Source organism: Pogona vitticeps, chromosome 14 (genome assembly GCF_051106095.1).
Source record: "Pogona vitticeps strain Pit_001003342236 chromosome 14, PviZW2.1, whole genome shotgun sequence".
Lineage (NCBI taxonomy): Eukaryota > Metazoa > Chordata > Lepidosauria > Squamata > Agamidae > Pogona > Pogona vitticeps.
The window spans coordinates 18,254,438-18,280,863 of record NC_135796.1 but is presented as its reverse complement, the minus strand read 5'-3'; the positions used below and the strand labels follow the sequence as shown (position 1 = coordinate 18,280,863).

The 26,426-nt window shown below is 42.8% G+C and overlaps 2 protein-coding genes across 6 annotated transcripts in view; one reads left to right on the top strand and one right to left on the bottom strand.

Annotated features, from left to right (window-relative positions):
- CCDC63 (coiled-coil domain containing 63) overlaps positions 1-7,111 on the bottom strand; it is a 33,313-nt gene extending 26,202 nt beyond the window's left edge. For 2 of the 5 annotated variants that reach the window (XM_072983359.2, XM_072983361.2), the window contains exon 1: positions 5,347-7,109. The gene's annotated coding sequence lies outside the window, so the exon portion shown is untranslated. Of the gene's footprint in view, positions 1-5,346 lie in introns of all 5 variants that reach the window. The other 3 variants (XM_078381817.1, XM_078381818.1, XM_072983360.2) reach the window with 3 other exon arrangements.
- Positions 7,112-7,258: 147 nt separating this feature from the next.
- On the top strand, positions 7,259-24,652 carry PPP1CC (protein phosphatase 1 catalytic subunit gamma). Its single transcript, XM_072983362.2, has 7 exons — positions 7,259-7,645; positions 16,470-16,601; positions 17,464-17,694; positions 19,121-19,225; positions 21,581-21,804; positions 22,381-22,515; positions 23,432-24,652. The coding sequence occupies exons 1-7, from the start codon at positions 7,591-7,593 to the stop codon at positions 23,519-23,521; spliced, it is 972 nt and encodes a 323-aa protein (XP_072839463.1). The 5' UTR covers positions 7,259-7,590; the 3' UTR covers positions 23,522-24,652.
- The last annotated feature ends 1,774 nt before the right edge of the window (positions 24,653-26,426 follow it).

The following is a 26,426-nucleotide window of genomic DNA, read 5'->3' as shown; positions in this document are numbered from 1 at the left end:
TACAGTACATGCTCAAGCTCCCTGTTGGTATGATCTCTGTATTTGCAAATTATACTTCCCAACTTTAAATGCATTGAAGATTTTTTTTTTACATCAGGCTGTGTAATAACTGCTACCCTCTAAATTCTCAAGAGACACAATTAACTTAATTTAATTAATCATAGAGGAAGGAAGTCCCTGAAACTGGAGTTAATATCATGCTGATAAAAATGTTAACAGTTTAGATCAGCAAACAATGAAAATGAAGCTTAAGTGTATGGCTCCTATACGTAATGTAACCCAGTAAAATCGAAACAGACAAGCTGTGTTCTACGTTGTTACAGCTTTTGTTTCTGTTTTGGTAATTCAGACTTTGCTAGTTACATAGAGTACATATAGTATACAGTGTTTCACATTGCTTGGTAGGAAAGCCACACTAAATTCCATCAAAATGAAAGTGAATAGGAAACTATTGGATATTGAGCAGTCTAGAATCTTAATGCAAGCACTGGACAGGAGAATCGGACGCTAACGCAAAGAGAAGAAAAGGACACAGCATACAGAATCCTGAATTTTCCCCCAAAGGGCTCCTTCTTTCCAAAGTTCCTGTTGATAGATGGGAGCTGACAAGCATGGAGCTCAAGTACTCTGCTAGAAGAATCAGGAATAGTTCCAGAACTGTTCCAGAACTCTTTAGTTAGCAATATTTCTGAAAGCTTCCAACGTGTGGGTGGATTGCAGGACACTGGCGGAAAGGAAATCTGTATTAGTGCAAAAACAGCAGCAACTGTTTCCCACTATGGGGTGGAGGAAGGGGTTGTTAAGAGGTTTGTATCCAAATACACGAGCCTTAGCCATCATAGCTAATGATGAAAAACACCAGGAGCTGTAGCCTAACATCATCTGAATGCATGCACTTTGCCCATCCTGGACTATGCACTTGTTGTAAAAAACAAAACAAAACAGGGCAGTACCACACTTGCACAAGCAGCAAGACCCGAGCTAGACCAAAAGCAGGGAAAACTCAGGGTAAGGAGGTTTGAACAGATATGTGTTGGGAAATTATAACTTTACATGCTTCTTCTTTAGCACCTGATGTCAGTGGGGAGCATGCTCTGTGGTGGTGGTGGTCACCTCTGATGTAGAGCAACCCTATGTGACCTCCAAAATGTTCTCTCATTAAAAGCCCTGCTGAGCTCTTGCAAACCCAAGGCTGTAACTTCCTTTATGCAGTCAATCCATCTTGTATATGGGCTTCCTCTTTTCCTGCTGCCTTCAACTTTTCCCAACATCATTGTCTTCTCCATGCTTTGTACCTGCTGCTAACTTAAGAGGTTTCCCACATACACACACTTCTGAGTTCTTGAGACTGTCCCTTCCTTCCTGTTGCTTCCTTTGTTAACCCCTGTTCCTCCTGCTTCCATTTTCTGGTCTCCAAAGATAGAGGTATGGAAATGTAGCTCCACACTTTATATTTAAAAAAATTAAGACATGTACTGTAAGCAAAAGATTTTGCTTCCTTTAACCAAGAAGCATCCACACACACACACACACACCCTGCTTTTCCAAAGAAGGAGACTGGGCAGTTTTCTCCATGTTTTTCTCCACACCCAAAGAGAATAACCAAATTCAAAATCCTACTCCAACAATACAGTCAAGCTAGAAACTGGAAGCAAGTCAGACAACGAGGCACATGAGAGGGCCAATGGGAAACAAACTGATGTTTACCAGCTCTTGGACAAATTACTTTTGGGGCTCAGCCCGTGGACAGATTGGCTGGGGAATTCGTGGTTCAAAGAGTAATTTTTCTAAAGTCTGGCATCAATTGCACACATACATATCACATTTTGCAAAATGTCCTGTAAAATCTAACCCCACTCAAAGTGGTATCTGGGTTGAAATCAGATGTGAGTGAAATCTCTAATTTAGAAAGTACTAGTAACTTAATTAACACCTTCCATGATCTCACCAAGCACACTGGGGTGGAAATGGATGTTACTGTATATTGCTGAATCATTTATTGAAAATCAGGAAAAATATGAGACCAAAAGAATTACAAGATCTGAACACGAAAGAGTATGTTAAAAGATCCATTAACTGGTTCAAGTCTCTTTCTCCCCCATTTTCTCTTTCTCAAGAGAGAAATTTAATTCAGAATTAATCTGCTCATTCATACATCTTTGGACAAAAGACTGTATACAAAACTACAGCATTACATCTAAAAAGATGACTGTTTGTCCCAGAAGGAGAACTAGAGTATACTGTAATAGTTAATCTTTAAGGTGTCACATGTTGTTGTCTTGTTTTGTTTTTCTTCTTTGTTTTTTTCCCCTTTGGATTTTGCCTGATATGCTTACACAGACTAACACAGCTACCTCTCCCAAAACTGGAGGAAGTGGGAATGAAAATAAACACAGGCATGGGTCAAAAGGAAATACTGTTATTTCCATTGCTGACCATACTCCTATTTTAATCTATGGAGTTCATGATGCTCTCAGGATTGTAGATTAATCCCAAGGTTACATAGGGACATAAGAAGAATAATCTTCTAAGTAATGTGGGTTTTTTTTTTAATCACTTGGCTCAACTATATAACAACCTTAGCTGAGATTGGTGTTTATGGCATAACTGCTGTGTGGGCTGGGAAACTGAGACTTGCCAGTCAACAGGAAGGTGGTTTAGCTGTCCTCATGTGTCTGTATTTCCCCATCTTTGGCTCCTGCTCATCTTCCCTTATTACACCCTGATTTCAACATATACAGTCACGCTTTATCAGTACAACCAGTGTCACAACAAATGTGTTGCACTGTAATTCCCATCATTCCCACATAAATCACCAGGTTGAGGAAGGCTTCTCTGGAATCACATCCCTGTTTCAAAGAATCGTGTGTGGAGAAACATTTCTGACTAGATATTCCCGGGGCTGTGCTATGAAGATTTTGTGCTATGTTATCACTTTCCTATATTGCTTTCCTCCATTTCTCAGGTTGCTGCTTTTTGTTAATAAAGGTTTTAAATGAAATGGTTTATTCATGGAATGAATAATGAACTCCATAAGATACTAGCATATGAAATCTATATGTACTGTATTAGGAACCTGCTGTTCACAGTGCTGTTGCTTAGTAATGAGAGGATCATACAAAAACTAAAATAAAAAGAAAGATGTGCTCAAACATGATCTTGTAGATGAATATATAAGAAAGGATCTCATAAGATGCAGAACTGGGGAACTATAAGGCCAACGGTATCACTTTCCAGAGGCTGGTTTCAGTGAGCAGTAGCCCCTTCAAATCTAGATGATGAAATGAGTGTGCGACAGAATAAAAAGAACCTTAGGTGCAAAAATGTGAAAAGTTATTCCTTTTTGTTTACTACAACACCCAAAATACCCTTGTAAGCAGGACCAGTGAAATCAAAGTTCAAAGAAATTACAGTAAAACATTTCCTATATCTGCTTATGGATCATCAAATATTAAAGCTAAACAAAGAATAGGAGCCTGGAGGCCTCTTGAGTAGAAAGGTGGGGTATATTTTAGACAAAACAAATAAATACTGTACACCCAATTCCCAGAAGCATTAAGCAACAGAAGCACCAAAGACATGTGTGGTGTGTTAAATATTAAAATCTCTGGTTATTGTAGGTTTTTCGGGCTGTTTGGCCAGTTCTTCCTCTCTTTGGAAGGAACAAAAACCTTTGGAACACAGCCAAACAGCCCGAAAAACCTACAACAACCATCAGATCCCGGCCGTGAAAGCCTTCGAGAATACATTAAAATTTGTGATTGCATAAACTTTCATGGAGCACAGTCCACTTGTTCATGTGCATGTGGAGTGTGGGCCTCAGAGTGAACAAAAGACACCAGAACCTCCAGATCTTGGCAAAAGACTTTAGTATGACCATTCCATCCTTTTGTCTGCCCTGTTTTGATCTATATGGCTCCTTTTTCTTTTTTTCGCAGTGCAGGTTAATCTCATTTTGCCCTGCCAGAGCTTTTAGTGATCTTAAAAGCCACAGAACTTGCCTGAAAGATCAAAAAGCTGGATATTGTCAGGAACTCGATGTTTCTCGTTCTGCAAATCACAAGTTTCCTAAGCTGCCAATGACCTACATCTTTCTTGCTTTGACTCTCTCTTCCTGACTTGCTTCAAGGTGAGCTGACTTTGCAGTTTTCCTCTTTCTCGTTCTCCTAGTTGAACTCTAATGCCTGCTAGTTTAACCACTAGAGATAATGAGATGTTATGGTTAATGTTATTATATAACTGCCAGTGTAAAGAAGCCCCCCCCTCTCTCTGTGTACGCACATGCACACAGAGATAGGTATATTAAAGTAGCATTTGCCCTAGAGCAGAGAGAAAGTGCTGACTTGGCATCAGCGGTAATCATTTAAAAAAAAACCCTACCCTACCAATTAACTTCATAATAAATATGCTAATAAATATGCTAATTAAATGACATTCAGCCAAAGATTTAAAAATAAAAGTGGTTAAACCCTGCACATTCTTTCTCTATGTCAATTATGTTATACCACCATATTATCAACACTCAACTGATTTTAATTGCCTTAAGCTTTCCCAGGATTCTCCTTGAAAGGTTTTTGCCATTTCCAGAAAAAAGAGAGCATGAGATGTATTTAGTGGTGAATCTACCCGGAAGAACACAATCATACCCTTGTAATTTTCTGTCATCATACATATCTCTCTATCATAGCGAACTCATTTCCAACCATTGACGATTCCACAGTGGTTATTTTCTTATTTGTTATTTACATTTGTATCCTGTCTTTCTTTCACTGAGTTCGACATGACATATGTAGTTCTCCTCCCATGCACACTTTCATCCTCACAGCAGGCCTGTAAGGTTGGCTCAGAGATGGATGTTACTCATAGCAATAAAGTTCTGGATTAAATTATACCATTACCCAATCACAAGAAAGGTGAACATTCAGGATCTCCATAATTCTTCATTAGGCAAATATGGTATAAAAATTAGGGTTAATCACTTAAAAAGGAAAGCTTTCTAGTTCCCTGGGACCTTAAATCAGAGGGAAATGGTTATAAAATCAGTGTGGCTCTTGATCCATAAAGCTTGCTTTTGTTTCAGGTTTTTCGTGATCCAATGAAGGTATTATTCAACAAAAAAAATTTAAATGGTAATAAAAGGTATCCTATCAAGCTCAGAGCTGGGGAGAAAACAAACAGCTAGCGTTTATTATACCTTCTTCCTGATTTCCACTAGAAACTAGCTATGTATAAGTTTTTCCTGCTTAATAGCCTTTTTTCAGTGGGGAAGAAATGAATGTTTACACAGCATTAAAGATAACTTACCATTACTTAAGTGTTAGTTAGTTAGTTAAAAAAAAAACCTACCTGTATGCATGCCAGACTTACTTATATGCATTTTGTTGTGGTTGCACGCCATCAAGTTGCCTTCAACTTATGGGGAGTTCCAACATGCCTTGTCCTCAACAGCCCTGTTAAGCTCTGCAAACTCAAGGTGTAGCTTATAGAATCAATCCATCTCATATTTAGTCTTCCTCTTTTCCTGCTGCCTTCAACTTTTCCCAATGTAATTCCCTCTTCCAGCAAGTCTTGTCTTCTCATGATGTGACCAAAATAGGACAGTCTCAAGTTTTACTGTTTTTGTTTCCAGAGAAAGTCCAGGCTTGATTTGCAACAGAACCCACTTGTTTTGTCTTTCTGGTGGCCCAGAGTACAGTACCTGCAAAGCTCTTTTGTAGCACCGTATTTCCAATGAATCATGTCTGTTTCTGTCAGCTTTCTTTACTGTGTAGCTTTTACACCCATACATAGTATCCGACAATACAAGTGTGTGGATGATCTTGTTCTTGGTCGCCAGTGACACATCATTACACTTGATGAGTTTTCCAGTTCCTTCATTGCTATTTCTGAGTCTCTGTCTTCTGATTTCTTCACTGTAGTCTCAGTTCGGATTGATGACTGAACTGAGGCATAGAACATCTTTAATAGTTCCAATTTCTTTATTGTCAATATTAAAGTTGTGTAGTTCTGCGCTCATGATTTTGGCCTTCCTCATGTTCAACTGCAGTCTTGCTTTTGGACTTTCTTCAGAAGTCATTTCAAGCCATTGCTCTTTGGGGACTGGCATGTATATTGAATATTTTCAGTCTATAGTCCACTGCTTTGTCATCCATATTTCCTGGCATCTACTTGTTATGATTTTGACAAATTCAGTTTATCTAGCTGTGAATAGTTCTGATGGTATGCTATTCAGGTGATTTATTTCTTCCAAGGGCTTTCAGAGCTGCTTTTACTTCACTTTCTAGAATTGCATGTAGTATTTTCTTTTTATGCCGCATTGTACACCCTATGCCCAATTGCCAGGCAATTGTCTTTTAAAATACAGTGAAGGGTTTTCCTCATTTAATTAAGTTCTGCAGTTAATTAATATTTAAAACAAAGGGTACAAAAGCTAAAGCCTTTTTAATTCAACACTCTTCCATAGCTTAGACCTGCTTCAGAAAAAGTTATCCGACCCAGGAGTTGACTGAAAGGATGAGAGTGCCTCTGAACACATACAGATTTGCCTTTATTTCAACCCTAGGTGCTCCAGATAGACCTGAAAGTGGCTTTGATTTTCCTCCATTTCCAAATTCACACAACACCTTCGAAGGTCTTACCTTTCCCATTTTGGGACATTAACCCTTGTTGACAATCTCTGAGAAGTTTCCACACCTTCAACCTTACAAATCTTTTTTTCCTCAAGTGTATAAGCTGCCTGTGGTGGCGTCCTTTTTTGAAACTGAATGTATTTAATGCCTCAGAAATCCGTACATGTTCAAGCACACACTCTTTTTTTCTTCATTCAATACGGTTTAGACCTGAAAGCACTCTCATTTTCCACACTATATTACACTTTGGCTTTTTTTTCCCCCTCTTCTCTCTTTCCCAAGTTCTTTCTCTCTCTCTTTCTCGTTTTGTTAAATTCCCCTCAAATCTCCCCTCAGCTTGAGTTGAGGGAGCGCTTCTTTTTCTCCCCCCCCCGCGCTCCCTCAAAGGCGGAAGGATCCGAGCTCGGCGCGCGCGCCAAAAAAAAAGAAGTGCCGCTAAGAAAAAAAACACGCACACACCATCCCTAACCACCGAACGAAAGGAAGGCCGGGGAAAAAAAAGCGGAACTGCGCGTGCGCAAGCCGCCGCCGCCACCAGCGCGTGCTTCGACTGCCTCAATCTTCCCGCCCTGGGCCTCAGAGAAAGAAGTCCGGAGTGCTTGCCGTATCCCTGCGCGCCCGAAAGGAGGTAGGCTCCTTGTCAGAGAGGAGGGGGGAAAGGAGAGAGAGAGAGAGCGAGGGGGGGGAAAAAAAAAGGGCGGCCATTTTGTTCGCCGCCGCCGCCGCCGCCGGTCCTTCACCGCTGAGGCGAACGAGCCGAGGAAGGAAGGAAGGAGGAAAGAGACCCAAGAAAGCGAGACCCGGAGGCGGACGGAGGGAGTGTGTGTGTGTGTTTGTGTGAGAGAAGACAGTCCAAGGGAAGAAGAGCCGAGAGGCGAGGAAAAAAAGCCGGCTCGGGAGCGAGCGGGGGGAGGTCGACCCGGCGGGCTCCCCTCCCTCCCTCAGCCGCCGTTGAGAGGCGATGGCGGATATTGACAAACTGAACATCGACAGCATCATCCAACGGCTGCTGGAGGGTGAGGATGAATCGGGGCGGGCGGGCGGGGGGGGAAGGAGGGCAGCGGCGGCGAGGAACTGGGGGGGAGGGTCGTAGGACGTTGAGGGGGGGAGGGATGAAAAGGGGGGGTGTAGGCTTTGGGGGGGCTCCGGCCTGGTATGTGGGGAGGGGGAGATCTCCTGAGGGGGGAGAAAAGAGGGGGGGTTCCCTCAAGTATGAGAAAAGGGCCATAGAGGGGTGGGTGGGAGACTGCTTTATGGAGGGTCCTGTTCCCCATTCCCGTCTCCCCCTTGAGTTAAAACATCATTCTATTTATTATATAATATAATGCATTTATTATACGCCATATATTATATATGCCTGTTATAAATGTGTTTTTATGTACTCATATATCCGTTTGTTAGCCCCTCTTATTAGTCCCGTATGTATTTTGGGGGATTAACTGCGTCCCTCAAAGGGATCCAGGAAAAACTGGGTTGAGGGGGTGGCTCCTTCATCAGTAGGGAAGATACAAGGGTGGGCTTTTAAAATCCCCCCCCTTGTAAAAGAGTGCCATCAAATAAGAAAGTATGCTTTCTTCTCCTTTCCGTTTTATTTCAGGCAGATGCCCTATGCTGTCTTTTCCTCCCCCAAAAATAAAGATTTGTGGGCCCCTGGAAGAGTTTTGGGGTTTGCATTATAGGGCATCCTATAGGGGTGAAGAAAGTCACTAGTAGCTTTGAAATGAGAGGGTGTTTTGACAAAATAAGGGGATGTTTCGGGTTATTTGGGAGTGGGGGCATCATCATGCAGATCGTGAAGGGTTGGGGAGGGAAATGCAGATAAATGCTGAGCTTATTTGCCTTTGGGAAACGTGCATGAACAGGAAAGCCCACATTGGATTTCTAATCTACCTTTATGATTTTAAAACATGTGCAGGTGAATTTAAGGAGCAGCGATGTCGTTGAAGATGTGTACCTTTTGGGTATGGGGATGTGATTGATTTTGGGAGGTTAAGTTCCCTGGATTAAGGATCTTGTGATAATATGCTAAGAGACTGCACTTGAATTCCTTAGGTCCTGCAAAGGTCAACATGGTATATAAGGTGAGGGTGGCCTTTCCTTTTTTTCCAGGCAAGGTGAGTCCTTGAATTGAGGTGCAAATGGGCAATTAAGATGTGCTTCAGAGTTAGAAGGATTTGAGAGTCTCTTAATAGGTTGTGTTGGGAGGGGAGACATGAGAGTGGGATGTAGTATTTTAAGCTGAGCAGGGATTTATGTGAATACAAAAATAGGTGATACTTTTTTACAGCTTTTTGTAAAGATATCGCCTGTTTTTGCATTTGTATTTTATTTTGTTTGGACCATAGGACTAACCCTTCCTTTATGTATTTTTGGCTGGGCAAGGAGGGATGGTGAGGTCAAGGTGGTGTTTCGGCATGGGCTGGTTTTCTCCCTTGTGAAAAAGTGCTTCTAGGAAGGGAAGAGATGGAAGAGGGGTGCCTTTTTTTTGAGGGTCATCTAGTGATGGAATGGGGTTTAGATTAGGAATGCATTCTGGCCACCGGTTTCATTTTGAAAGTTCTTTTTTATGACTATGTAGAAGGAAAGAGATTTTAACATTGTTTAAGCTAGAGGAAGGGGAAACACTACAGTATTTGTTCTGAGATGACCATGGGGGAGTGATGTTTTGTAAAAGCCTCCTACACAGCAAATTTACTTCAGGATAGCTGGAATCTGAAATCATTGACATTGTAAATGCTGGATCACAGTGTCACAGTCTTCATCACCAGTCCTCCACTGTTTTTGTCTTTGAGGAGGTCCATCTAGTTTCTTTGGCTGAGTAGGGGAATCAGGCCTGAAGGGTTAGCACCCAAAATGGAGGGTCTCTGGTGCTTTGTGCCTTTCGGTAATCTTCAGATTATAGTAAAGTATTTTCCTGAGTTTTCTCTGTGCATAGCTATTTGTTTTTAGAAATCTAGGACTGGAGAATCTTAGATATGTAAATGGTATTTAATTTTGATGTTTCTTATGGTAAGAATGGATGGTGTGTTTAGAGTGGTCTTTTATTGCATTGTCCTCTCCTTCACAAAAGTGGAGCCCTGCTTTGGTGGAAAGAATAACTGGTGGCTTGTTAGCTTACCCTTTGACACTGCATGATTGTCAGCCCCAGAAAATCGTGAGGGCGTGAAAATGCTGTTTGCCTTCTGTGTCTGTCTATTTACGGTCATTATCTTTAAAAACAGGCTTGAGTTCTTCTGGGATGAATAGTCTGCTTGCAAACAAATTGTAGGTTAAATTCATGTATAATGACATCAACCTGAAACTCTGATTACCTTGAAATGTGACAATAGGCTGCCCGGGTGACCTTTCCCCTTGACTGCTTGTGTGATTGGTCCTAATAATTTGTGGTGGGTTTGTATCCAATATATAATTTCCCCACAAATTTGGACAGTGATTGGTTGTTGTTTCCAGTTTTGTTTGCAAAGGGCTGACCTTGGATTAAAATTGCTTGTTAGTCTCGAGTAGGGCCAAGCTCGGATGTAGTTTCTGACAAAACGTTCCTTGCACCCAGAAGAGAGATGTGCCTTGGGAAGGGTGCAGTATTACTAATCTATCTTCAACTGAGTCTGTCCAGGATTTACACTTGAGTTCGGTCGGGCAATTAATTCTTTTCATTTGTTGCAAAGTGGTGCACAACAACGTGGTCTTCAGTCGAACATTAAGGGTAGATCTTTGTTCTGTTCTCACCTCCTCTCATCTTCCCATTTTTTTGTAAGACGTTTACTACAGACACTTTTTTGGATTGCTCAAACGCTATGGATTAAAAAAAGCTTTGCATTTGGAATTGATTCTCTGTAATTCAGCTTAAAAGTATTTCATCTGCTTTTGTTAAATGTTGTCTCGGTATTGGCTAAATCAGCTCCACATATAAAAAACATCAAACAGGTTAATTTTGGAAGACACACCTGTCTTAATCATCTTAATTTGCCTTTTAATTAATTATGGGTCATTAAGCAAATTCCTACATAAAATGATAGTACTTGGAAGTGGTTTACCATCTCCTCCTTCTGGTAGCACTCTGAGGTCTGTGCAGCTTTCCCAAGGGAATTAAACACCTAATGCCTGGTTCCACAGTCAGGTGCTCCAACCCACTGAATTATCCTGCCAGCTTATATTTTCAGATTCTATTTGCTGTCTTAACTACATATTTATATTCTCCCATCAAAGAGCTTTGAGTATCCTTACATGTAGCATGGTAATCTGGAGAGCTGAACAGCAGCCATTAACTTCTGCTGAGTTCTTTGACGAAAGTTGCTTGGTGTCTGCAGATAACATCTTTCAGGCTAAAAATTCCCATCCTCAAAAAAGATGTGGAAGGAAGCTTGAAATCTATAGGAAGTCACTGAACATGACATTAGAAGTGTATGCCTCCGGTACGATAGGCACAAGTACAGGACTAATTATGCTTGCTTCAGAGCAGTGAGAAGCCATGGTTTCCTTCTATAAAGATACTGCAGAGAAGTTCAGGCATGCCTCTTGGAAGTTTAAACGCTTCATCTGAGTTTTTAAAAAACCCTGCATTCTCCTGTGACATCAAAAGTTGAACTCTGGTTCATTGAAATTGTAGTTAGTGAAGGCAAATCAAGAAGTGAAATAATGATTTGATCCTTCTTTGTTCTCGGATACGGTCATGTAATCCAGAGTCATACCCCCTCCCCAAAAGAGAAATGTGATTAGTTTAAAATTGAAAGCAGAAGCTTTTAGTTTCCTTGTGGGACTCGAGGAACTCAAAAAGTAGAGCTGTTATATGGCATCCTGTGAATGGGAGAGAGTATTCCTCTAGTGCATCAGCCAAGTCTGAAATATAGTTTATAGTAATTTCCCATCCTCCCAGATACCAGATCAGTTCCATTTTATAGATGACATGTTGCTGAATATGAGAAAGCATTATTTCAGTGGTTGGTTTAGAAATTCAAACCCAGACCTTTTGGGTTCAGTTAAACCTAGTGGTTCTGATTACAGGTTACGGTTTGGCTATTCTCTGTTTCACATTCAAGGAGGGGAATCAACAGCTGATGTGACTCAAGAACAAACAATTCTGTGTTGCATCTGAATACAAGGAACTGTCGTCAGTTCTAACTGGCCATATTAGTACAAAACATGAAACCAGAATTCCTTTGAATTCTAGCTTACTCTCATGCATTCTATGTGAACTACTCATACCTGGCTTCTTCTGCAAGCAGGGGCAGATAATCTAACTACTGTAGGAACTTTCTTGCTGGGGCAAAAAGGCTTATTGTTGCACCAAAACCAGGAGTCTTTGCTTGCTGTTTTTTTGTTTTTAACAAGCCAGGTTTTGAAGTTGCCTTCCACGTCTAAAGTTGTTAGAGGGAGAACAAACCTTATGTAGTTATACTGCTGCATTTTTGTTGCTCAGTAGGTTGCTGGTCGGGTTAGCCCAGGGCGGGCAAAGTGCATTGTTCCAGATGTTTTTTTGGGATACCACCTATTGGAATTCTTTGCCTGAATCTGCTGTTAGGCGAAGTGAGGCACAAGCTGATATACTTAAGTGACTATTGCCCATGCATTTGGGGTCAGTCTGGGGTGATGGTGTGTCTTCTGCACTCTGTCATTTTTCCTTTTAAATCATGGATGCATTTAGGGATGCTCTGCATGATTAGTATCTGCATCGGTAACACTTTTCTATAGGAAACTCCTCTGCAGTGCCCTCCCAAGTCATCTTAGCCTTTGGAAGGCCTAGCAGCGAGTTCCACAGTGTGGGTGTATGTGCCTGACAACGTAGATGCAACTCGGCCTCATCTGAGGATGTTAATACTGTGTCCATGTGTATTCGTACATAAAAAGACATCTGTTTTTGAAGCGGTGCTTGAGTGAGTGTTCCCAGTTGTTTGAAAGCTACAGTCAACAAAAATCACTTTTCCGTTTTCACATCTCGTGCCTACACCTCTTTGTTCTTTCAGATTTATAAAGTGGCTTTATTTTGTAGTAGACTTTCTGCCAGTGTGCTTCAGGTCATTTGGAGTATTAAAGAGAAGAGTGACAGTGTTTATCAGACCAGATGCAAAAGAAGGAGATGGTTGGGGGAAGTAAACAAATGCAGGTACTTCCTCTTGCACAACGTTATGTAAAAGTTGTATAATGGCAGCTGGAGGAGACTGTTCTAGGAGGGAGAGATTCAAGTGGCAAGACCGTCCTGTTCTTACTCCAGCTCAGCTAGAAGGGGGTGCCTAGTTCATCTCTTCTCTGTTGTCACTTTCTCCACATGAAGAGAGATCTACCTGCATATAGGTTTTCCATCCGAGCAAGAAGTACAGTTTTTCAAGCTCATTCTCCAAGCATAGAAAGTGACAACAGGACTTGGGTCTCAGGCGAGCCAGTGGGAAGGCCCTTGCTTCTCTCTCTCTCTCTCTCTCTCTCTCTCTCTCTCTCTCTCTCTCGGATGAAGTTAGCTTATCTTGCTCAGGAACCCCTTAGATAAGGTTAGCACGGATTTTTATACTGTTTGAGATTCCCTGTCAAAAGAGAGATGTCATGCTTCATCCGTACTGCCACCAAATGGATGCTTCATGTCTGAGTATCCCTAACTCAGCTAGAAGAGAGGATAAACCAGAATATGGCATTATCATGGTGCTGTAATCTGTTGTTGCTTTGAGTGTTAATTCATTAACATGTTGGCAGAAGTAAATATTACAGCACTTTAAATCCTAACTTGTTTATTTCAGTGTGAGCTTTTGTGGATAAAAATCCCTTTCTTCAGACACACGGGCGTGCAGATACCCTGTGCAAATACAACTCGGCTCACAATGAAATACTGTAAATGTGTTGGTCTTTGAAATGTTACAATATTTTGCTTCCCCCCCCCCCCCCCCCGTATTTCCCCTTTACTTTAGCCCAACATGTTGAGATGCTAACCAGGCTAGTATTTTGACAGTTTAATAACAGTGGTTCCATAAAATGCAGCAAAATCCAACAAGGTGTAGGTATTCTAGGATTCCTTATAAGTAGTTGAGACGTAACTGGCGTGTTTGTAAAACAAACATGTGGTGACAGTTTACATTTTGGGATGTAGAATCCTTGTTGGTGAGGTGTTATTTACACAGCATCCTGAGCAAGGTGGTTCTCCCTGGTCAGGCCAAGGACAAACGTCATCATTTGTTAATGTTGAGGCTGTCAGTTTACAGTTAAAACTACTGACCGGTGGATCTGGTGTTAGCTTGAAACTTCCAGCAGATGCTTTTCAGGATCAGTTTTGAAAGTGACTGGACAGCACAGAATTTTCTCATATTTCATTGGTTAGATGAATAGAGAACTTTAAAATAGTCTACAAAAGTGCGGTGATTAACCAGGCAAGAGAATGTTTGTTAACCTGTAATATATACGGTAAATATTTAAACTGAAGATAGCAAGCCTCATTTTAATATGCATTCTCCTGGTCTCTCTAAAATAAGGGAACACTTCATCTAAAATATGCCTTTTGCTTCAGAAACAATTTTTCCATGTCTACATTCATTTCACACACCAGTCAGCTGGAATGTATGCCATTTACGTTTCCTCAATTGAGCTGGAACCCTAAAAATAACTTCTTAGCCTCTGCATTGCAGGCACATGATTGTTGTACTTTTGACAATGGTTACATGACATCCTGCTGCTTTGTGAATTTGCCATACAAGTGGTAAATGTCGAAAGTTTGATACGGAAATAGACCAGTATTTATTTTAGGCTAAATCTTTTAAGTCAGTTTTTAAAATCAAGTTAATATACCGTATTTTTCGCTCCATAAGACGCACCTTTCCATAAGACGCACCAATTTTTTAGGAGAAGAAAACAGGAAAATATAATCTGTTTTCTTCGCTCTATAAGACACACAGACTTTCCACACCCCTGTTTTGTGGGAAAAAAGTGAGTCTTATGGTGCAAAAAATACAGTAAGTTTGCAGTTTGTTTTAAGGAAATTTGTTTGCTGGTATACCTCAGTGGGTTGGAGCACCGGGCTGTGGAATGTACAAAATGGCCCATTGCCCCCACAACTCATGCTGCTTCATCATCATAGATCTACGTATTTGTAGGTACACCTTTTCAGGTACCCTTCCCTACTGCAGTTCTGTCTTGGTTTGCTCTGCATTCATCAAGAGTTGTAGATGAAAGATAACAAAAGTGTGTTAAATATCAGTATACGAATCATGTGTGTTGTCCTGGGTCTAAATTTTATGCATGGCTTCTGCAGTTTGTAGATTGTGCCCCCCCCCCCCAGTTTATGAGTTGGATACCAGTTCCAGAGATCTTATACTCCAACTGGTGCTCCATTATATTATACCTAAAAGACTCAAAGACTCTTTTATGTTTATGAAGGCTGTTAATGTAGCAACATGCTTCAGTAAACTGTTTTTTTCAAAAAGTGAAACCATTTTAATGTTAATGCTACTGATTTTTATGGTGCAGTTATTTTAGATCACCTATGAACCGTGTTTATAGTCAGAGACAACTTGACTGCATACAACAACAACAGCAACAGCAACAGCAACAGCAACAGCAACAGCAACAAACTACATGGCTCCTCTGTGCTTCAGATTACTTAGTTTTAGGAGGAGAAGTGATTTAGAAAAATTGTGCATTCAGCTCTTCAGTGGCACTGCAGTATTGGGGAAAGTTTTCAATAGGTTTATGCTTCATTACTTGCGTTAAGTGTTTTAATTGAGCTCTAACTATCTCGTGATGCCGGTAATGTCACCAATGAATGTTAGCATGACTGACAGGGAAACATAATTGAAACATGCCTAGGCCCGACCACCACCTTTGCCCAGCAGCTAATCTGCTAGTAATTGCAGCACGTTTCTGAGACCTGAACATGCAAGTAAATCTTCTTAAAAAGATGACCTTTGAGCTCTTCAAAGCTGCCAGCTTGAGAGGTCTTGTGCCAGTAGCTGTGTGATACCGTGCAAAGATGCTTGAATGAAATGGCATTGCTGGCACTAAAGTATGGTGCAGTGGAAGCATTGGGGAAGCAGTATGGAGGGAGCTTTGCCTGTCCATGTTCAGCTAGCAGGAGTTAGGAGGCCTGTTCTCTGAATGGGGCATTTGTCCTGCAGGATGAATTAATTTTCAATGAATTTTCTTGGATTTATGGTGTAGCCTACTTAGAAGATCTGAAGTTGTGATCATTGCTTCCCCTTCAGTGTAACTGAAAGTGTTGTGGATGCATTTAGAGAATGCTTTTGATGGCACTTTGGAATCTGCTATGTTGCAGTTGTTGGCGGCTGACTATAATTTGGCGTTCATACACAGGTTGAGCTAAGAATAGGATTGTTTATATGGATGCATATACAGTACCTATCTGAGACAGTCTTGTTAGTCACATTTTCATAGCCTTGCCAACCCATTACAGTGTCTTAAATCCCAGATTAATCTGTGTGGTTATTTTGAGTCCAATATGCATGCTTTTTTTAGAGAGTCAAATTGAAATAAGCTGTGAGTTGGGCTAGAGATGCTGTATTTAAAATTATAGCTTCTGCATCTAAAATGTTCTGAAAGCATAAAATGCATAATATGGAGCATTTGTTTTTCTGGGCCATTAAAATATAGGAGCCGTCTGTAACTCAGACAGTGCATTTTTACTTGCCCGTTGTAGTGCTTTAGCAAGAAGCAAGCTTTCTTCAGTTCTGTTTTGATGTGACTCGGGAATTATGAGATGTCTCAGCTAGAGATTAGAAGAAATCAAGAGGTCCAGAAGTTGGTCACTTGTGTCAGCCATGATGTTTTGTTATGTATATTTAATGTAATTGGTTTTGAGCACAGTGGCTTGCTCTCACTTGCTTTAGATAACCCTTCTCTTTTCTTTCACAGTGAGAGGATCAAAACCTGGTAAAAATGTCCAGCTGCAAGAGAATGAAATAAGAGGACTGTGCTTGAAATCTCGAGAGATCTTTCTTAGTCAGCCCATTCTGTTAGAACTCGAAGCACCGCTTAAAATATGTGGTAAGCACTGTGTGGTTGGTTCCAGCTATCCCTTCCATGAGCTGATAATGAATTGGCAGGACTTCACGGGTGACAACGCCCTCCCATGTCTATTTGTGACCATAATAAATCCATCAACATTGCCACCCAAGTGGATTTGATGCATAATGAAGGATAGGCAGCTTTTGGCCTCCAGACTCCCACTGCCATCATCTGTCAGAACTAGTTGTACTGGGTAAGGCAGATGTGAGGTCCAGTCCTAGGTAACTAGAAGGCCATGTGTCCTCCAGTCCAAATCATACTGCACAAAGTATACCCGGCTTCAGTAGAATGCTAAAAATCCCTTCTGGGAGTGAGTGAAAAAGAAGTAACTAAAATTTCTGGAACATCTTTAAGCTTGATGAGAAAAGGCATTTGTGAGATAGAAAATGGTTCGCAGCTGTATTTTGTTCATCCTTCCACCGTGCTAAGACATGTGGAAGAGTATTTCAAGGGAACTTGAAGTAATTTTTTCTAAATTGGTATTGAGTGAATGTTGAACTTAAAGAGGTCCTTTTATTCTGGACCAAAACAATGATTGAAATTCCTATGTTACTTTCGTATAACAGGATTTGTTGTGTTGCTAATCTGATAGACCACCAATAGTGTTGTAAAAGGTATGTACTCTGGTAGAATCTATGGCCCGGTCCATTAAAAGGTTTCAGTGAATGGAATAAAAACTACTCTATTCAGGGGGACCTAGAAGTCCTTTGGTTTTCTTATTCTTAGTGATGCTTTCCTCTTCGCCAAATTAGATACAGGAGCATGAACTGAATATTCTGTGTCTAGCTTTAGGCTGCTGGACTGGACAAACTGTATAAAAGGATGTGCTTTTTTTTTTAAGGTGACATCCATGGACAATACTACGACCTACTGCGACTCTTTGAGTATGGAGGTTTTCCACCAGAAAGCAATTACCTTTTCCTTGGTGATTATGTGGACAGAGGGAAGCAGTCTTTAGAAACAATCTGCCTTTTACTGGCCTACAAGATAAAGTATCCAGAGAATTTTTTCCTCCTCAGAGGGAACCATGAATGTGCCAGTATTAATAGAATTTACGGTTTCTATGATGAATGTAAGTACTTCGAGATTGACTGTTGTGTCTTGAGAAAAGAGAATTAACATGTACTTTTAAAAAAAACTATAAAATGATTTATGGGTTTAGAGTGAGTTATGTATTAGTGAAGTTTCTGCTTTCTGTTGTTGCCTTCGTCAAAACTGGCTGCTGGACACCGTGTCCCCAAATCACTTAACCTTTATATTGTTTTAAGTCTGCATGCCATGATCTTTTCCCTCTTGGGAATGAACGCTATTGACCTGTGATTGTGTAGTTTGTCCCATCAGGTGCCTGTATCTTGTACACTAAAGCATCCCATGCTGCCTTTCCTCTTCTCTTTGCTCAGTTAACATCACACTTGACAAAGTTCGCGATGGTTTACAGTGAACGTATTTCCAGCGGTCTATGCTTGCCTGTAAGCAAATCGTAAAAAACAGTCAGAGGATTTGCCCATAATGCTTGTACCATAGGATGCCATTCTAGACAGCCTGGACTTCAGTGCAACACAAGGCAGTGTTTAAGTAGATCCAGGATAACGCACTGTCAAAGCCAGTGGTAGTAAAGTTGTGTAGTGGTGAGGGAGGGAATGCTTGGGAAAATTAGCAAGCTGATGGCTTTTGTTTATCTTAAGTATTATCTAAATACCAGCAGCTTGTCCATAGTCTTTGGAAAGGGGTGCTGTGGTGGAATGTAGAAGCCACTGAGTCTTTTAACAATCTGTTACTGAGCATGGCTGGTCATGAAGGCAAATGGTTTTTCTCACTCTTCCTCAGCAACTGATACTGACATTTTAAAAGTGGCTTGTCTCTAAACCTAAATGTTTCCACTGCATTATACTTAATAGCTATTGGTGAGCTTATAGAGGTGAGCTCTGTGTTTATTTGGATGAAAGAAGTAGCCTTCCTTGCCTGTTCTGAGTCTTACTTGCCAGTCAGTTATGAAGATGGCAACTCTTCAGAAAGGGCATTCCAAGCTTGGGGAGCCACTCTCGGGAGAAGTCCTCTCCTTGTGGTTCCCAGTAAAGAAAGCACTTGGAATAGGACCTCGGTGGAAGGTCTTAAGTCACAGGCAAGCTGGTGTGGTTTTCAGTTTTCTTGCCCCTCTTGATCGGAGGTGGCAAGAAACCGTACTTGTCACTGAAGTATATTTGGGCTTAGAGCTTTCTCATTAATTAGCCCTTAGTTTCCACTTCCCAGTACAGTATAAATGTTACATCGCTGGAGGCAGGCGCCTCGGCACCAGGATTTAAATGTGGTTGCCTAGTGCCAGTTTGATTGAAATTCTAATAAGTCACATTGGTATTTACTGGAGCAGACCGAGCAGGTCCTGAAGAAGTAAAGCACAGCAGGAGGTTAGAATAGTGGCGCTTCTCCTCCTGTAAAGCGATGCTGCTTTGTCGGTGCTTGTGTGATAACTGAAGTTGTGTCCTGAAATGTCTTTCTAGGTAAAAGGAGATACAACATCAAGCTGTGGAAAACGTTTACAGACTGCTTTAATTGTTTACCAATTGCAGCCATTGTGGATGAGAAAATATTTTGCTGCCATGGCGGTGAGTGGTTACTAGAGTTACAAAGCGGCGTTTGCCTCTATTTCCTGTTAGAGGCCCCATGGAACAAACTCGCAGGTTACTGAGCTTTTCCTTTGACTTAAGACAGCAGTTTTAATTCCTGAAGTTCTAAAGCTACCCTCAAGTTATCTCTTATTCTAGAATATAGATCCTATCTAACTTTTTTTTTAAAAAATTAAGTTCATATTTCAGGTCTTAACAGATTTATGGGAGGAAGTAACAAGGTCTTGGAAAGAACCCCAGATCTGAGCAGGCCTACATATAAATCCATCCCATCTTGTGGGTATTCCAGGCCTGAAGAAGAAATCCCAAAAGTGGTAAATTTGGCAGTCCCATGAAATAACCCTAGAATGAGGGAGCCAAAGGGTTTCTGTGCCTCAGTTCAAGCATTTGGCTTCTACAGCTTAGTCTGGCCGGCCTGCCCCAAAGGGAGCAGTCATGTACAGGCTGAAGAGGCAATCGGCCTTCTCAAAACCCCCTCTTAACTTATTCTCAGTTTTGCGGGGGGGGGGGGGGGATAGAGAGCGCTGAGCAAGGCATTGGTATGGCCAGATGGTACTGTGGGTGTTGCACCTCCCCCCCCCCTTGTATTTGTTATGACAGGGCTGCTTTCACTAAGGGGCATTTTGTATTTGTGGACCAAGACACAAAGAAAATTAGACCTTGACTCATTTGGTAGCTGCCTGGACAACTCCTTCTGAAACGTGGTGCTATATAAGTGCTGGCTCTCTGTGTGTCTCTTGGGAGTAATTATAGGTTACCCAGACAGTTCCCTGCGCTGTTATATAAATACTTGTGTTACACTAACCCAGCATCTCCTGCCCCCATTTTTAATTATCTAGTCCTGTCATCCCTGAACCATAATCTAAGCGACTGCAGTACGTCATGTACATCCTCACAAACAGGGATGTGGTGCTGGCGGAGATGAGGGGGAGGCCGCAGCTGAACAACTGTGAGAACTGAATCTTAACAGCGCTGCAAAGAGGACAGGCCGCCACCTCTCATGAATTGGAGGCAGCTGCTTTCAACCAAGCAAAGTCTCCTACGTTTCGAGCAGCTGAAATTGTCCCGGAGACCGAGAGGCCATGGTGGGCCTCTTGCTTTGGAGATGGGAGGACGGGAGGGTCTTATCTGCACTGAGCTCACACTTTTGTGCCACCCAATATCCTATCATCTGGGTTCATCTTGGGCTCATCTTGCGAATTTGTTCAAGTTAGGTACCTGGTCGTTTTTGTGACATTTGTTTGTGCCACGGTCTCGAACACGAGCCCCTTTACAATGAGTTATAATCATCACCTCAGAGCTGCAGAGGCTGGAAGGGGGACTCTCGGGATCATCCAATCCAGCCCCCATCTGAAGGCCCAGTTTGGGGGGGGAGTCCAACTCCCAACCTCTGACTTCGCAGCCAGAGACCTCAACCCCTGACCTCTCCTATTCTGCCTGTGCCTCTGGGGCCTCGTTTTTTGAGACGGGCTGACACAGAGGCCCAAATGCAGCTGCCTCATAGTGTATGTAGAGGGATTTGGGTACAGGCGCAATAGGCTTACATGCATCCTACTGTACATAGATGGTGCTTTTCAGTAAGTTATGTATCACAACCCTGAGGTCTTTCCTGTTCAGTCCTGCTTCCCAAGATGCTTTCTCTGCTTTGATGCGTTGAAACAAGAAGATACATTTTAAATAGCATACTCTTGTGTGTGCTTACTGTATCAGTTTATATTATTCCAGATTCTGTGCTGTTTGTTTTCCATGTTTGGGCAAACTTTCTGCTTTCTTCAACTTGTATTTTTTTTTTAACTTTGTTTACTCTGTTCACTAACCACACTGGCATCCTCTTGGACTAGTTCTTATGTTTCCTAATGGATGTTATTTGTGTGGTGTTGGTGGGTTTCCCCCCAACACACACACACACACACACACACACACACACATTTAACAAATGTCCTGGAGAGATTTCACTCTCTCAGCGTCCATCTATTGAATCCCTCATTTCATTAGAATCTTCCTGTGTTGTGAGAATATGGCATATGTGAATGTTGAACTCCCCAGATAGCTTTCAATTCATGTTGACATTCATCTGTGTTGTGGTTGCTGATTCCAAAGCAGTTTGTCAAGGCTGATGTCTCGTACCAGATCTTGGGTTTCGTTCAACACTAAATCAAGGGACACTCACTCCTGTTGTTGGTGGTGGTCAATGGCTAACCCTTCCAGGAGAGTTGCTTATGCCTAAATCTTTTGTTCAGCCTGAATGTACCTTTGCCTAGCCAATCTGAAGGTAGATAAGTAGTTACACTTTCACAATCTCTCTAGAACGTCTGGTTTCCTACTGCCCAACAGGTTTATCCCCGGACCTCCAGTCCATGGAGCAGATCCGGCGAATTATGCGTCCCACCGATGTGCCCGATCAAGGCCTGCTCTGTGATCTGCTGTGGTCTGACCCTGACAAGGATGTGCTTGGATGGGGTGAAAATGACAGGGGAGTTTCTTTCACCTTTGGAGCTGAAGTGGTTGCCAAGTTCCTTCACAAACACGATTTGGATCTTATATGCAGAGCTCACCAGGTAAGGACCCCAGAGGAGAAGATTGGCTCAGAGGAAGGAGTAGACCAGCCCCTGGATTGTCGCAGAATGTGTGGTCCCTTCTCCTCCTCCTGGTTCACTCCTAGGAAGGGCATCTGTGTGGCTTTGTCGGCTCCAAGTCTTGCTTCTGAAAATGGCAAAGTCCTTGGGGTGTCTTGCTTGTTAAAGTTAGCATTTGCATCTATGGAGAGCACTTGTAGCGTGTTCAGGGTTTTCTGTATATCACCTAACAGTAAAGAAGAGGAAAGGGTAACTCCGTTGGCCTTTCTTGCAGGGGTGTGAGGTAGCTTGGTGGTGCCCCTGTGACAAATTGGGATGGGAGGAGATGGCTGGGTTTGAAGGCAGCTTGCCTCAGATCATGTCCGGTTGAGTATTTGGCCCCTGTGAGTCCTGAGCTATGACAGTCTGAACTAACAACTCACACTCTAACCAGAACACCCTCAAGGGATCCTTTCGCAGAGGGCTTTGAGGAGAATTATAAAGCTCTTTGTACAATTGAAATGACAGCTGTTGTGCTCTGTCTTGCCCTGAAAACTGACAGTCCTTTTTGTTTTCAAGGTGGTTGAAGATGGATATGAGTTCTTTGCAAAAAGGCAGCTGGTAACTCTGTTTTCTGCCCCAAATTACTGTGGGGAGTTCGACAATGCAGGGGCCATGATGAGCGTGGATGAGACTTTAATGTGTTCCTTTCAGGTATGGTATCTTTAAGTCTCTTGGTGGTTCCGTCCCCCCCACCCCCCGTTAACTTGAATCTTTTCCCTCAAGGCTGGGCTTCTTTCGGTTAAGCCGTCAGAACAGTAAGTACTAGCTGCGTGAAAATGCATTCCATTTTCTTTAGTCTCTCTGCTGAGGCGCCAGTCTGCATAAAAGAAGTAGGGCAGCTTTAATCTGTTCACCTTGAATTGGATTGTCTGAAGGATCACGGCTGTCCTTCTGCCTTTAAAGTGGGTGATCTCTAAGAGGGAGCATCAGATGTTGCCAGCTATGGGAGGAAGGGAGGGACTGCATTTAAATTCATATTCCCGGTTCTGACCTTTAAAAGCCCAGAAAACATGCATCGTGACCAACTACCTTATGAGCCTCCTTAGGTATTACAGTTCTGTAGGGTCTTACCCTGCTTTAAAAACTGTTTCCTTTCGAAAGAAACCAGGCTGGGTTTCGTTAAGAGAAGGATGATCAGATATTTTCCCATGTTGTCTGATGTTCCCCTCCGAGGCTTTCGTGGCCCCCTTCCCGATGGCATGAAGGGCATGGTGACCTGTGTGCTCAATCTGTTCCTTAGGAAGAAATAATGTTGTTTTCCTAGATTGCTGTAGTCCGGAACCAAGATTCTAAATGTTCTGCTATGGTCTTTTCAGTTGTCTTTTATGTAGCGTTTCTTTATATGGAGATGAGCAGTGGTGGATGTCTAAATAGGTCTGGAACATCCTGACCATAGGTTGCTTTGCCCTTTGGGTAAAGATGTGGGGTTTAAATGCATTCCACGGTCATATTCTTGGATAAGCACTCGCTCATAATTGTTGTGTCTTCTGTGGTTTCCTCGCATGCCTCTCTTTGTAGCTGAGCATGCTCAGTGCCGTCTTGCTCAATAACTGGATTGCCGTTGCAGATCTTGAAGCCTGCCGAGAAGAAGAAGCCCAACGCCAGCCGACCTGTCACGCCACCCAGGGGTATGATCACAAAACAAGCAAAGAAATGATCACTCTTTGACCCTGCCTGGTTGGGACCTTGTACTATAGTATATAATCTTCATTTTTTTAAAAAAAGGAAACGGTAATGTGTATTGGTCAGCTTGCTAAGACTAGATTAATGTGTTTGTGTTTTTCTTTTTTAAAAATTTTTATTTTGATGGATGACATTTGCTGGTTGTAACAGCAAATGAGACTTTCTCCCTTCTCAAGAAGAGTTTTAAACAATTCTGTATTTGGAGAGAGAGAGAGAGAGAGAGAGAGAGGGAAAACCCCCTTTTCCATATTGATATTCCAGCTGTTTCGTTCACAGCACCCTATCCCTGTCATTCCGGGTAATTGTACAACTGACTCCTTGAACCTGTACAGACCGGGTGGTGTGTGATGCCTGCTTTTCTTTTAGGACCTAAGGAGGCACTGGGGGGAGGGGGTGCCACAAGGCTAGGACACTTAATTCTGTCAGATTACATATTGTTTATACAAACCACTGTGAATGTCTTTTATTTTATTTTTGTTTTGTTCTAAAGGGATTGCTTTTTCTTGTCATGTGTACGAGTTTCTTTGTCAGCCTTTTGAAATCACTCTCAACTTTTGCCAGCTTCACTGGTATGATGTATATTTTAACGGGAGCACCCTTCTCCTCCCGTATCCTATAAAACGACAATTAAAGCCATTATTTTAAAGGTTTTGTGTCTCTTCTTGCGGAACCAGAGCACTTGGGGAAACTTGATCGCTGCAGCCACTAGAGAGATGCGTTGGTGGTGTCTAAGTTGGGTTTTTTCCTCTGCAGGAAGGACGGTTTGAACTAGCAGAGAGTAATGCTGTGATCAGCTGAGATGCTACTGTGCTATTTTAGCCAGTTCAGAAAGCGGTAACTTACGAGGAGCTGTTCAGAGACTGGCCTGAGAATTAGAATTCATTTAGGGTTTGTTTTTTATTTGCATCTGAAGACGTGCTCTGCAAAGCCTAGAAAACAACCAGCTACAACAGGGAACATTGGTCACCAGTTACTGTGAACACAGTTACATTGTTTTGGTTTCTAAGTTTTTTTTTTTTTTTTAAGAAATTGTAATCTTTCTGAACAGATGACAGTGTACAATACAGTATGGTGAAATGCTTATTAAAATGAACAACTTGTTAAATCTTTGCAGTGTTACTTTTATCGGCCTCATGTGCATAGGGAATACAGTGAAATGTCAACCTTTTATTTTATTTTATTTTTAAAAAGCAAAGACACAGGAATCCAGGAAGGTGGTTAGAAATCCTCTTAACGAATTGAGTCTGAATGGCAGCTGCTCAGAAGAGAACTTGGGCAGCCTTTCCTGTTCTCTGGCGCCTTGGATTTTGAGTGGGTGTCTCTTGGCAGTCCTTGGCTTCTGTGACGCGAGACGCGAGTTCAGATTAGTCAGGACAGGTGAGCTTTCAGGCAGGTTGACTTGTCTGCTGTGTTGGGGATAAGGAGGTGTCAGAAAGGGGTGATTTTCCTGAGAAGACTACCTTTTCTGGGATGGATGTGAGGCAGACGGGTAAAAAGCCTAAACAGCTCTGGTGTCAAACTGCAAATTCTGACGGAAATCCAGATACACAGAATGTGGATGGCCAGTGACGTTTTCACCGCCCAAGGGAAGCGCTCGCACCTTGGAAAGCAACAGCATGATGTGCTGTGTCGGTGTCTTCGGTACGGTTGGGTCCAAATGGTGTTGCGAGCCAGGCCCATCTTTGATCTACGCACAGAGATCAGCAGACGCACCGTCCACTCCTTTTCCTTTCTGCTGAGGCCGGGCCCCGCCAAGCTCTTACGTGACTGAAGCAGCATGGCACAGCCACAATCGCAACAGCATTTCCCTAAGCTGCGCGCACTGAGGTGTCTCAAACACTTGGCACAGAGGTCAGGGTTGTGTCGCTGGAGAAAAGGACTTCTTGAGTCTAGGCTGCCTGGCCTTGGTCGTTGCAGTGTCTTGCAGCAGCCTTCCCCCCCCCCCCCCGTGTTGAAATATTGATGAGCGGAGCTGGGAGAACATCTGCTCTGGTTGCAACTCTGCTCCTGCGGGTCTTGTGTGTCCCTCCAGCCTTTCTGCTGTATAAATTGGGTTGTAAGTGGAGAGAGGTTCTCTAAAACGGTGAGGTTCTTCACTGGAGGAGGCCTGGAGTCCATTTATCACGGAGTCCATGCTGTGCGCTACCAATTCCCAAATTCTTGCAGTAAGACGACCTTCCCTGCGTCTCTCTCCTGCTTCCCTGTTTGTGCTGAAACAGGGCTGTGAGCCAGTGGATCCCTCTTGCATGGGCAGATCATTGCACGGGCATGCAAGGCCGCTGGGCCCGACCGGCCGGTCTTGCCGCAGCCACTGCTGAAGCCCTGCTCTTAAGATGCCCGGCCAAGGACACGGCGGGAAGCAAACAGGTCACGCAGGCGGGCCGGTGCCAATAATTCATGAAGCACAGCCGGCAACCAGGCTGATGCAGGGGAAGGCTCCAGTTCCCAGAATTAAATTTTAAAAAAACAAAAGCCATCAGGTTATTCCACTTCGCCCCACGGGTTAAAAAGGGAGGCCGGTCGGCCAGCGGGCTTCCTCCGGTTCTTCAGAAAGGGGATCCTCGCTGTACCCCGATGGGTTAGGGGCGAACTCTGTAATTTCTGTGGAGAGCAGGCCTCCCCGAAACCGGATTTGAGCAGCCAGCCCAGCGGAAGGCCCGGTGGTGGTGGTGCAGGAAGGCTGTTGAGGAAACCGAATTGACACACTCCCGAAGCGGGGCACGGGATCTGGTGCTGGGAGGTGGTCTGATGATCCCTTCTGCTGGATCGCACCCTTTCCTTGGGGGGAGGGTGGGATGGATGGATGGACGGACGGAGGGGGTGGGGGGCTCGCCCGGCCCGAGCCTTGCAAGCCTTCCTTTCCAGTCTACACACACACA

Bases quoted from the DNA above. Each gene is read 5' to 3' on its own strand.
- PPP1CC (XM_072983362.2), top strand. From the start codon at position 7,591: ATGGCGGATATTGACAAACTGAACATCGACAGCATCATCCAACGGCTG. The intron at 7,646-16,469 runs GTGAGGATGAAT...TTTCTTTCACAG, and splicing joins CATCCAACGGCTGCTGGAGG to TGAGAGGATCAAAACCTGGT. The intron at 19,226-21,580 runs GTGAGTGGTTAC...ACTGCCCAACAG, and splicing joins AATATTTTGCTGCCATGGCG to GTTTATCCCCGGACCTCCAG.